We start from the raw sequence: 13,536 nt of genomic DNA on the forward strand, positions 1-13,536 counted from the left end.
TGTGGTCTGGGCCATGTGTGCTGCTGATGGCTATTTGCAAATGGTAGTCATAGCTGAGAATTAAGCTTGAGGGTTTACCATTCGGGTCTGTCTGGAGCATGCTAACTCCTTGAGCAACTGCAGAAATTTCAATAAAGTGCCTTGCTACTATTTTTCTCTGGCATGATTTTGATTACTTGCAATGACTATTTTTCTTTCCTAAACCAATACAGATTTGGGCCCTGAATCATGTGTTGGTGTTCTGTCACCATGCATTGCTGTGACAGAATGGTGGCTAATGGTGCACGGATTAAGTGCAACATCACTGCTTCCAAACACATCAGCTGCTAAACTGGTAGGCAGTACAATAAGAAGCTCCTGCTGACAGCAGGTATTTCTGTTTTATCTGAAAATAATTCACTGAGTAGATAATTGGTGAATTCCCGATGGAAACAAACTTGATTCTGTCTGAGCATAGGTTACCAAATGTACCACCATAAAATAATTGATTTTGTGATATATCAAGTAGGGACATAGCTGAGACTATTGAACTTTTCCCTTAGGGCCTCAGGGTGAACTTGAACTGAGCTCCCAAAGGTGAAGAACCAGTGCTTGACATGTGTGGGGTTTTGCACTCTTAGCAGACGCTTTAACTTTCATTTTCTCCTATTAATCTACTTTCACCAAAATCTAGATGTGCGCAGAGTCTCATTAAGATGGTTGAGTTGTCATTGGAGATAATCACCAAAGGAATGTGTTATAAAAAGAGAAAAAAGTATGTCTAGAAAGTCTGAATAATTTTTTTATGCTGTTGTTTTAGTGAAGAGGTTTTGGATGCTGATAGGAAAGTTACTATAGCTATAGGGCACATTTAATTGCATTTTAGAAACTTCTTTTAATCCTGTAATAACAAAAAATTAAATCAGTGCTGACATTTTTTTGTTGCCAGAAGAAGGTAGTAAAAGGGTAAAGAAATAATTGTTAGTTCTGAGAATATAATTAGCAACTTTAATGCTTTAATCTAAAAAATGCATATTTCGAGCCTGGGTGAATGATTAAAGAAAAGATATTGAAAGCCTTTGAAATTTCTAACTGTTTGTTTTTAATTGTAAATTATGATCACTATAATTAGCTCATTTAGTACATTTATAATGTAAACAAATATGAATATACAGAAGTTCAGTGATGTATTTCAGGGCAAATAAGAGCAACACTGTAACCCTGGGCTCTATTTATTAAGCCTTTCTTGTAGTGTTTGGCACTGCTTCGTTCTTTCATTCTGTTTTTTTTTTTTTTTTCTCTTTTTTTTTCTGGAAGATAAAAGCAAGCCGAATATAATACTTGCAGGTTTCTGCTGAGATCTTAATGCATCTGAAACTACACTGAAGAAAATACAGATAGAAATCTGTCCATTTTGGACTCCATTTAACCCCCGTTCTGAAGCTCTCATACAGGTAGAATGTTTAGGATGGTAAAAAACAAATACGACGTCTTCATAAACACCAGGCTGCTAATGCTGAGCAATTAGGTCAACTGAAAGTGATATTATATTTCAGGTAGACTTAATTATTTCTATAGTTAGCTGTCTGCAAAAATAAGTGTATCTGCTATGGGCTGCTCTGTTTCTTTGTGATGCACCCTGCACAGCCTCCTGGGCCTGAAATCTGTTCTTTTCCTGAAACACCCGCTGCCCTACACATCTCTCAGCAACACGAACAGGAGCTGCCCAACATGCTAATGGAAAAACTTAATAAGTAACAGGGTGTTTTTCTCCCATCAAGTTCAAAGATTAAAATTTGGGGTTTAGTCTCACCATTATTTTTATTAGAAAGGCATCTTTTGTTACATTTCCACAGCTCAGTTATCATGCTGCGACACACTGCATCCCGTTCTGATAAGTCATGGAAAGTTATGATTAGTTAAGCTCCTTATGAATAGAGAAGGCTTCCCTGAAGGTTGAAAGTGGCCTCCAACTTGAGATTTTAAATCGTTGTTGAAGTGTTTTGAGTAGTCTGCCTTTGTGTACACTAAACAGTTTAAGGTTACTTTTTAATCCAATGACGTCTGTTTTATGATGTACATTTGCTGTAAAAAGAATGCTGTTCAGTTCATCACTGCCAGCTGTCTCTCCTCTAGGAACTAAATTATTTTATCTCAGAGGAATGAATTGTCCATAACAGGATTCTAATAACTTTTCTGCTGAATACTCAAGATTTTTTAAGAAAAGCTCTTCTTTTGTCACACTACCCCTATAATGTTCTGTATGGGCTGGTTGTCCTGTTCTAGCCCTGTGAGCCTTCAGGAGTTAAAATTTTTATAGCATGAAAAAAATGTAGAAGAGGTACATATTGCAGCGCTGTATGCACCATATTCTGTGGATATTTTTTTGCAGAAGGAAGAAAGCCCTGGTTATTACAGCTGTCACTGTGACATCTGATATCTGAGTACCAGTGATTGCCTCACCCACCACATGACCCTGATCACTCCCGTGATTCTCTGTCCACTATTAAACCGTGAAAGGTCTTGGCCCTCCAGGTGCTGTTTCAAGCCTGAAATAGGAACTTGTCTGTCATACTCTCTCTGACTAACCTAAAGCTTAAGGACCCAGCAAAAACGTTTAAGGCAGAACAGGATCTTATACAGCAACAAAGAACATCTCTTATGCTCATTTTAATGACTGCTGCAGAGCAAGAACACTAAGTTTGCATCAGAGAGTAGAAACAGGCAAACTTGGGAATGTTTTTGTGGCTTAGTTTTCAACAATTGCATTTTTTGCATTTCATTTTGACTTCTGGGAAATATGTTTGGGTCTTGAAAATCCTGAGAAGTATCTTGAGCTTTCACATAGAAGTAGAAGCACATAATATCAAATGTTCACATGGAAGCAAATAATATCAAAATAATTTTCATGAGTCAGAACTGAAAAATTCCCAAGTATTATCATACAGAATTTCATATCTAAAGCAGATCTTTAATAAAATATAGTTTTTCTTTCCACAGCAGAAAAAAAGAAAGAAAGATAGAAACCTAGTTGAAAAACCTAAACCTATAAACCAAACTCCAAAACTGTGTAGCTGAAATGATTAGAACTTTCCATGATGCACTCACTTCTTTCCTTCCTTAGTAAGGACCAGTCAACACACAAGGCTTGAACAGCAGATTTTTCTATGCAAATAGATGAGGCATATCAGGCTTAGTTATCCTCAGTTGGGGAATAAGGTGTTGGAAAGATTGTCTTCTTAAGACAACAAATAAGATAACAGATCTGGCCTAAGATAATAGATCTGGTCTGACTGCTCTTTTGTATATAAGCTTTGGCACAGTGCTGTGGGGCCACTAGATGTTTCCAACCTTGAATGCATATCTTCTTTAGCCTTGTACTGTTACTAAATTCACAAACTGATACGTTGGGGTTGACAGCCAAGAATTTAGATATATTTAGTATATTGAAATGTACAACTGGATTGTACCAGAAATTAGGTAGATATAGTGCCAGAACAATAAAGAGGCTGAATAACTAGCTTCTGTGATTTTTGGACTGTGTTTAAGTTCATAAATATAGTTTTACAAAAATAATTTCTTCTCTTAAATGAACATGCTTGCAAGGATCTGACCTGCAATTCCTCATCTAATGTGGAAGGAACGATATTTCTGTGCAGAATGCTTCTAGTCACCTTTGCAAAGATAGTGCTGAGCTTCCTACAGTGACCTCCATCAACAAACACAGCTATAGATGGTATATTGGGAAATGTTTTTCTTTGAAATACAACTATCCAAGCTTTCATAGCTTTAGTGGTATATTCTGGATTGCTGTTACAACTACCGTTTCTTGGAATACAAAAGATCTTTTTCTCAGAAACATATCCCCATTTGTATTGATACGTGTATTCAATATGTGTATATGCATACTTATGTGAGTGAATATATATACATATATTAGAGATGTGTGTCTTTGGATCTCATGTTAAGGTGAGGAAAGACTGTTCTTCAAAAACAAAACCTTACAGAATTTTAGTTGATAACGTCAGCTGTAGCTAACATTATGAAGTTATATATGCAAAATTCAAAGGTTATAAATGCAGTTCCGCATTTACTCTGCAAATAAATCAGGAATTTTCAACAGAATACTTTTAGAAGAATCCTATCATGAGTGAAGATTGAAAGCAAGATAGATGAGGATTTTAGAGCTAATATGAAGAGGCAAAGAGAAAAGGGAAGGTATATTTTCCTGAGATAAAATCTTGGGAAAAAAATGTAAAAAGTAGGAAAATTGTATCCACTCTGAGTGCACATTTAATATTAACATGTAACAGATAGGGCTTTACAAATTATTCTAGAAGTCTGTTAAATGAAAAACTACAACTCTATTGAATAAGGGAGACAGACATGCCCAGCTGGTCTGTAAAAAACCTTTTAGTCCTCTTGTGGAATACCAGTAATGGCTGAACTATTCTCCATGCACCTATGATCCATTTGGTGTCCAGATCTGCTGGACATTTTAAATGCAATATTTATTTTACTCTAAACAGAACTGTCATACTAGTGGAACTTTTTGGGTCTAGGGATGAGATTGTATGGTTCTACAGGTTCTCCCAGATCTTAAAAAACAAAGAGGAAAAAAATTATTGTTTTGTTTTCTTTTAAAACAAAAGTTATTTCTAAAATCTGTTATTTGTTGCTCTGTGCACAAGTAATGGATTTGATCCTGCCATTGGCAGTCTGGGGATGAATGACTGAGCATTGTACTCTCCAGAGTACAACTCTGTGCTTACTCAGTTTCTCTTACAAGACTTCAGTGCACTGTTGCAAAGCCTTGATCTTCACTATGATCATTCAGTTCTCCATAGCGATTCTGGCTAGGGTCTTTACGTGATACTGTAATTACCATTATTTGTAATAATGACTTATTAGTAATAATTACTAATAATCTTGTTAATCCCCTAAAGGAAAATGCTGTGAGTGGAAAGCCACAGATGGTGTCATTATAACAAAGATGAACTAGTTCCTTGTGCCCATCTTGTAAAAAAATAATTAATTCTCAGCTTTTCTCAAGACTGGCGAAGAGATATCTCTGGAGACTTCTCTCATACTGGCTCTCTCTGTCTACCTGAAAGGCCCACAAAAATTAGTGTGGATTAACGAATGTGTCTATCCTCTGATTTCTGTGAATATCTCAAGCAGCAAATACAACTTATTTTGATCCGGTTCTCTTAATTTTCCTGGCCTTTTGTACTTTCATAAGTTTGGAGAGAGAGCCGTACACAAAAATTACTGTATTCGTTTATTGATAGACAGCTTATTACCAGAATTTTTTCAGAAAACCTCTTTCTCACAGAATACGTTGCCAAAAATGTATTGGTTTTAATTCACTTTAAAAGAATTTGCACATATCTCTAAGTTTATGTATGGCTTTAAAAAAGAATAATGAAAATGAACAACATTGCATGATCTTCAGATCTAATTACAAAATCCTTATTCACTTACGCAAGTGCATCTCTGTCCAGTGCTTTGTCCCGTACACAGAATGTGCCTGGAGCTGTTGGCACCATGGAGGGTGGAGAAAGAAATATTTCTCATTGGCTCCATGCAGATGAAGAAACATAATCCCAAATGGTACACTCAGATTTTTTCAATAAATGTTTTTCGTCACTACCGAGCTTTATATAACAGCAGTAAAGGCAAGAAAGGAAATTAGAAACACAGCTGAGACTGCGTCTCATACTTCATAATAATCCCAAATTCTTACTGTTTATTAAAACTAACACCCCTTTTCTGGGTGTTGATAAAAAATTCTTCACAGTCTCTTTTCTTTGATCTTTTCATTTTACAAACCGCAGATATTTGTTATCATTTTTTTGTTTAGTTTTATGTCCACAACGTTGAAACTCAAAACTACCATCCAACAGCGTTACATGATAAGAAGTAATCCTGAATTCAGTGAGCCAGCAAAGTAATCACTAAACAGATTTGTCCACTCCAAGGAAAGGAGAACCCTGGTGTAATACAGAGATGGCACCAGAAGGGAACCTTTCAATAATCTGTCATGCCTGATACTTCTGCTGCTGTCCACTCAGAGTACTGGTATAACCTATTTTAATATACACGTTTACCTTTTGTTTCAGCAGCTCCCTGGCTTCTCCACATGCAAACATTTGAATTTCCTGTTGGCTCAGAGGTGAGATTTATAACATTTATTAAAGTTGCTTTTCACTGTGAGTTTACTGGGCAGAAAGCCTAAGAGAGACTTTTTTTTAAAGGGGTTTAATTGCTTGAATTTACCAGAGGGGTGAACATTATGCTTTATTTGCAGCAGAGCTATCCACTAAGATTGCCAGGTGTTGAATTTCCCTAGAGGATCCCTATTTATTGAAAGAATTCATGAAATATCCACCTATCCAGAGCTGGGGCTCCTAGCAGCCCTTTTCCATTCATCCCACCTTGTTTCCTTCACAGCTGCTTTTGAATCTCTTGATTGATCCTGATCATTTCTGTCCATCCCTCTCCACAAGTATCCTCCCTCCTCTTTGCTTGTCTACCTCAGCTGTTAAAAATGGGCCAGACATCTCAGAGTTGAATGCACCTGTGGGCTTTGATGTGGGTGCTGGTGCAGAAAAAAACTGTTCAATATTGGGAGTATACAAGTACTGTTTAGCAGGGTGGAATCAAAGATGGACAGAGGGCAGGAAAGACAGAATAAGTGGTGGTAAGGGTGAAAAGAAAAGAGACGTATTGCAATGTTTAAAATAAAAACCTTTAAGTAGCCCTTTAAAACCTATGAATGGTCTTCTCAACAGATGGCAGACCTACTGTCAAGCGAGCCCAAGGCAGGCAGACTATAATTGTTAGCAAGTGTATTGTTAAGGGAATTTACTAATTTATTGATGCAGCAGCCACTTCAATTGAAGAATAAATTGGAATATTTTGGTGCATTTTCTTTAAAAAGACAACCACTTTCAAGTCTATGTATTAAAATGACAAAGTCTTAAATGGGGGAGTCTCCTTTGCTAAACAAAAGATATGCAAATTACATTTCAAGATTTATATTATGATAAAAACTGGAACACAAAAGAGGCATTATCTTGCAAAAAATGTAAAAGAACATTGCTTCATGAGTCTATAATGATATAATGTGATGTTGATGTAGTTAAAGATGTCAGAAGAGAGACAATGACCTTAAAAGTTTAAGGCAGACACATTAATATTGATTGATTTTTAAGAGATTGAACAGCAAGAATATACCTATATATAGCCTGGATATTGGATTGTTTGAAAATTTGAGATGAGATACAGAACATTTTGGTCTTGTAACGCTTTAGACCTGAGAGCAAGAACATGCTTTAAATGCAGCCATTTGTACTATAAGAATCTGGATGACAATTTGCCTTCAATTTAGCAGATTGTGAAGCTATTTCTTGTAAAAATCAGTGATGTTTGACAAAGCAGGATGATCATTTCTGGCTTAACCATTTACACAGATCTGTTATGTGAGATGTCACAAAGGTATTAGGGTAGTTTGTTAGTTTTATTTTTTTTAACTGTTCTGTACATTTTTAGATTTACATATAGTCTCATAACTGTTTTGTACACACACACACACACTCCTTTAATGTATTGTGTGCCTTCTGGCCTTGAATCAAGTAAAGTACTACGGATCTATTGTGTGTCATTTTCAATTCCTACATTTCTCCAAGGTGGGATAAAGTGGTCAATAACACCTTTTGTTTAAGTAAAGTTAGGATTTATTTTATATTGATGTTATGCCAGCAAAGTCATAAAGACACGTACCTCACATTAAGGTGAAAGGTGCTAATTATTGTGGTATTTTTTATTCCTCTGGAGCAGTTCATTTTGCCATATCAATTTGATTAAAAGTTTCTCCTCCTTCACAAATGAGATTTATTTGTAAAGTAGAGATTTCCACTGGTCAGAGAAATGGAGATGCTGGTAACATTTGGTCTTTTAGGGACCAGGCCACAGAATCTTCAGGAATAGGGACTAAAAATATAACCTGTAAGCATCTGCTGGCAGCATAGAATGGGTCTGACCTATATGAAATGGACCGTCTTGCATTATAAAAGCAGGATATTTTCATTCAGAAACAGACCTCATGAAATATACTGCAGATAAGCAAAAGATGAAGATATTTATAAGAAGTTCATATATATGTACGTGTGTATATCTCTCCAACAAGTATTGTGAAGTGGTAGAAAATCAAGGTATGTAGGAAAGATGACAGTTGAGAATCTGCAGTTCTATACAGATCTTTTCCATAATAGAGTACAATTTCTTTCAAGAATCAAAGACAAGAAGAATCGCCATGTGGCCACTTTCCCTCCAGATTTAATTTTTTTAATACACAACCAGACACAAGGAAGGATAGATGCTTGTTAGAAAAATTATCAAGCAGCAACATATCTTGGTATCATGCGTGCATCACTTAAATCTTTACTCAATTTCACCAATGATCAAATCTGCTATGACCCTCCAATAAAGGAAAATAGTCCTAACTAGTAAATGAAAGAAAGCACAGCGTCTCCAAAGTGCCTGGCCTGAGTGAACATCCAGAATCCCAGAAAGTAAAGAAATTTAAAGGAAGTCAGACTTGATTTAATTCTTTTTTACTATAAATCTCATTTCAGAGAATGATTAACAGCACAAGAGACGTAAATGGCAAAGTTTGATCATGGGAGCTGCTGTCATAGTACCATCTAGATAAATTAGGAAAAGAATGCTAAGGTTTCTATGAAAGAAGACTAATGATGTTAAGTCAAGATGAAATAGAAAGCATTGCAGGCTGAAAATCATAAAAGACCAGCCTGCCCTGACAAGAAACCCTGAGAAACTTCCTGAACTGAAAAGTAACATGAAATGCTAAGAAATAACTTTCTGTAAGTGCTCAGTCTTGAAGTTACTCAGAAATGAAAATTTTGTGCTCCAGGCAAAAAATTTGCTTTTCAGGACCTGTCAAGGCAAACGAAGGAATATTCTAGAAGCGTCAGAATACAGCAGGTGTTAGTAGCAGCTCTGTACACTATGGGTATTCTGCATTTGATGTGCTTTCTCATTAATGGAGATCAGTCCTTTCCTTAAATCTAAAACAGGCCCACCTGGAAGCAAATATACCGAGTGTGTAACAGGAGAGTGTAAAACCTACAGCTGTTAAATGTTTATGTAACACATCTAATCCATTTGTAAGAAAGGAGGAAGTAATGTAGAAGGATTAGTAGTATTAGCTGAAAGTGGGGTGGGCTTTACAAGTAAACCAAGTGTATTCATACAGAGATATTTTTCAGAAGGTAAGATATATCTTTAACAAAAATGGTCTTAAAAAAAAAATAAAAAATTATTGGTTAAATGTACATTCCTGGAAGTCTAGAGGGTTTAAATGAAAATAAAAGTTTCCCTTTATCAGGAAATCTTGAATTATATCTTCATTGTTGGCTTACTGATCTTTCTTAGAAGGCTAAAGGAATAGCTCTTCTGTTAAAAGCTTCAGATCTAGATTATAATACAGAATAGCATTTCTGCAGCTAAGCACTTACTGCGGTCAGTACTAAAGCTGTATGAGATTAGCTAATGTTCTTTTCTGTGATGGGCAAAGTGAATTCTGGGATTCAGCATTGCACCTGGCTGCAGTAGCATGAAGTTATGCTTCAACAGCATCCTATTGTAATATGGGATTTTGAAGGTAGGGAAGTAGTCTCTGGTGTGTCTCACAACAGCAAGAAATAATTTTTGAAAATAAAAAATAAAGAGTTTGAGCCAGTGTTTAGAACAAATACATGGGAATAGCAAATCTTTGAATATTAGCATTAAGCCTAGCCATGTAACAATAACTAAATGAACCATGTATTTAAAACTTGGTGAGAAGTTTTTCTATATTTTAGTTCTGTTTGGCTCAGCGGGTGTGCTGAACTTTAGATTTCAGTCTCCAGGCCTGTCAATCCAACAATTTTCACAGGCGCTACATTCACTTAAAATCTGAAAGAGAAAAATAGAAGGCGATGATGTTAATAGTACTTAGCACTTATGCAGCTTTTTGCTTCCTCAAAGTACAGTGCAAACCTGAAGTAAATAACAAGCACTTTGTCTTGGAGATGCACACGCATCTGAACAGTCTTTCAGCAAAGAGAATAGAGGTGTAAGATCTACTTTTACCCAAATGCACATTTTCAAGAGTAAATATTGCAATGAAGTATTTGTTGTATCATTTATCCTTGTTGTATCTCAGTAAGTCCAGCTTGTGGAAACCAAGAGTGTATATCTGTGTGCAGATCTCCTTCTTCATTATGTGAAGGACGTAATGATATCAGATTTTATTTGATGGAATGCCTGCTGTAGGAAACCACTGGCAAGATATGCAAGAGGATGTCATTGAGTAGAAGCAAGATATACTGTTAGACTGCACAAATGCACCATGCATTTATACTGCCTCTGGTCCCTGCAGCAATTCTGCTATGCCTGCTTCTCTCCATTATCTCCAGTGCCTACCTACCTTATATTAAATGCTCTGAATATGACTAGAATGGCTTGGTCTTCTAAACAGATCACAGTCTGAACTTCTTGCTTAGAAAGATTCAAGTCTTAAGAGGAGAGAACTAGGAAAGATGGATTCAGTTGGCTTTAAGGAAATTGAAATCTTCCCATGGAGAAAAAGGAGCAGACTAAGGATAAAAGTACAGGTCTCAGACTCCTGTTTTCTAGAAATTAAGAAAGATGTTGATAGCTATGGTGTTGATAGCTGTGTGCTTTTCTCTGGTGAAAATAAAATATAAAAAAAGTTCAGTGGTGTTTTCAAAGCTGGAAGTAGACTTCTAAGTCAGTTTGAAAATTAAAGTGTTGAGTTATTCTGGGCCGAGACCACCAGGGGCTAGTAGTGCAGATCAGCTAGGATTGAGAGAAAAGTCTGCTGGAGAATTGGCCATCTCACTCAACTCTTCATTTTCAGACCATTATGCCTTTAGGATGGCAAATCTGTCAATTTTTCAATCTCCTCCAGTAATAGGGTTTTGGCAGGAGCTGACGGGGGCCAGTGCTGCAATGTACTCATGCACAGTTAGGTAACCAATGCACGCTTCATTTGAGTGAGGTACAGAAAGCTTCTGAAAGTTACTGCATTATAGTCTGGCTGCATGCTGAACTCAGCTGCTGAGAACAAAAGAGGTGTGAAGACTTGTTAATAAAAGTCTGTTCAGATTTCATTACTGTGAGTAGCCAAATCAAGACAATACAGAGCTTGCTGAACATTGGAGAATTTCAGTCGCCTCTGGAAATTCTTTTCTTCACTGACTATTGTTCCCAGTTGAACCTCTACACAATGCAAACAGGTCTCCTCTGCTACTTTTGAAGAATAGGGAATGGAGGCACCTTTCTAAATGGAGAGATTATAAGAGAGGAAGAAGAAGGGAAAAGAATGGAGGGGTTCTTGTTTCTCCACATCACACACTGGAGAAAAAGCATCCAGCTCAATTTTAGTTTTCCTCCTCTTTAGTTTTTAAAGCTAGAAGGGGTAACTCCTTTGAATGCAAGAGGAGCATGTATAGCTGGCATTGAGGATGGAAATCTGGCAGACTGTTGTGGCAGAAATGAGAGCATTCAGAAAGGGTGTAACAAACTGATGGTCCATGAGATAAGTAGTTATAGGTTATGTTCCAGTTCGAATTTGCAGATGCTATGTCCTATCAAGCTCTAGCATGGCCTACTGTGTCAAAAGCACCTTGTTGACTTAGATATGGAGAAGTCACACATCACAGATAACTGGAAGAGACCCTACAGGAACTTGCTCATTTCTTCACAATGGCTCTGACCTCTGAGGAGTGAAGTAAAACTGAGTATTTCTGAAAGAAAATGGCTAAGGTGGTGTCTTCAGCTACGTGACCAGTGCTAGCATTTAACCCGTTTGAAGAATTCACTGATGTTTTTCAGATGGCTAAGAAAGATGCATGCTAACCTATGACAGACTTGGCATGTGATGTGGGCAGGCCCTTTTTTCCCCACAAGACAAAACCTTTCCACTTTCATCATTGTGATCTTCTTTGTTGTGGTCTTTTTAATGTTCTGCAAGTTTTACTTAGGTATTTATTAAAGCTTTTAAAAGCTTAGGTCTTGATGACATCAGATATAGGCCTCCTAACCATCAATGCTGCTCTTCCTCTCTGTATCAGTCATCTGTAAATAACTAGTAATAAATGACACAATATGCTTCCTTGGAAGCTGAGTCAATCCTGTTCACTATTATGCTGTGATGCTATCAGTGTAATTTACAAAGGTTAGTAAAATCTTTTTATTTTTGACGTGACTTTATTTTTTCAGTTGTCCACTTATAAAATTTGATATGTATGAAGAAATATATGATTAATGACCAGAGTTGATAGAAAAATGATTCAGAGAACACATTTTAAATAACACACTGCCATACAAATTTTACATTATTACTGAGTGATAACCTAATATAGTTAACAAATACCTTTCTCTCTAGCTGAACTCCTTTGTCATCAAGTAGAATATAGTCATTTGCACCTTGTATTATGTCATGGCTTTAGGTGTTATGTTTGCATGCAATACTTAGCACCGTAAGAAGATCCAGAAAGGTGGTGTTTCATTTATTTCATCACTATAATTTTTGCTGAAGATTTGCTTAACAAATCGTTTTGTTTATATGAATTGTTGAGTGTTGTAGTCATTGGATCAAGTATCTATTTAATAATAGATTTCAACCAAAAGAGAATTTTGTTTATTGTGACTGTCACCCCAGTGTAATACTAACACTGTGCCCTTTTAAATAATGTATTGCACCTGGATTTTAAAAAGGGAGCATTTGTTTTTTAAAAAAAAAAGTCCTGGAAATGGAAGGGGAGGGAGATGTTCCTGATACTGCAAAATTTATTGTCTGAATTCCATTTAACATTGTAAAAGAAAAATGCAGAATTTAAGGCCTGTTCTGTGTATGAATATTTATTCAAAGTGTTTTCTTATGCATTGCCTTTCTGTAGCTACATGGTGTTCTCCTGCACTATTTCCCAGCACAAGAGGTAATGTCCTGCTCTGAAAAACTATCCATTAAAATTTTATCAATTTTGTGTTTTGGTGAGACAGCATGAGGAAATGCCATTGGAAAATTAGATTCCTCTTTGACATCAGGCGCCCAGTCAACAATCCAATCCCATATGTTTCTACTGAGACATTAGGATTTGATATAATTTTGGGCAGAAAACATTTTAAAATGAAACAATTGAATTTTCTAGATGGTCTTGGGGACCACTTAACTTAAGAGAATACACTTCCAAATCAAAACCCTTTCAATCATTCTAAATATTATTTGGATGATATTTGCTTTATGTGTAGTAGCAGTTTGAATTTGTATTGAATGTTTGACTGGCTCGTGCTTGCATAGATGATGTATGAAATTATTATTTCATATTTTTCTAGTGTTTGCATTGCAAGTGACATCTGGCTGACAGGAACTTGGAGAAATGGGATACGAAGTGAATGCTGTAGTTACCACAGCATCATATTTATCAAAAGGCTTAAGGTTGGTCTGTCTTTGTTTAACATATG

General features: G+C 36.3%; 1 protein-coding gene across 1 annotated transcript in view; it reads left to right on the forward strand.

The window, feature by feature from the left end:
• The window catches only part of LOC149916848 (uncharacterized), a 240,934-nt gene extending 227,855 nt beyond the window's left edge, over positions 1-13,079 (forward strand). Inside the window, exons 5-6 of the mRNA XM_090146909.1 lie at positions 6,102-6,154; positions 12,972-13,079. Coding sequence (XP_090003035.1) covers positions 6,102-6,154; positions 12,972-13,079 — 161 coding nt within the window. The remainder of the gene's footprint in view (positions 1-6,101; positions 6,155-12,971) is intronic.
• The last annotated feature ends 457 nt before the right edge of the window (positions 13,080-13,536 follow it).

This window comes from Phasianus colchicus, chromosome 9 (assembly GCF_987193195.1).
Source record: "Phasianus colchicus chromosome 9, bPhaCol1.hap1.1, whole genome shotgun sequence".
In the NCBI taxonomy this organism is placed as follows: domain Eukaryota; kingdom Metazoa; phylum Chordata; class Aves; order Galliformes; family Phasianidae; genus Phasianus; species Phasianus colchicus.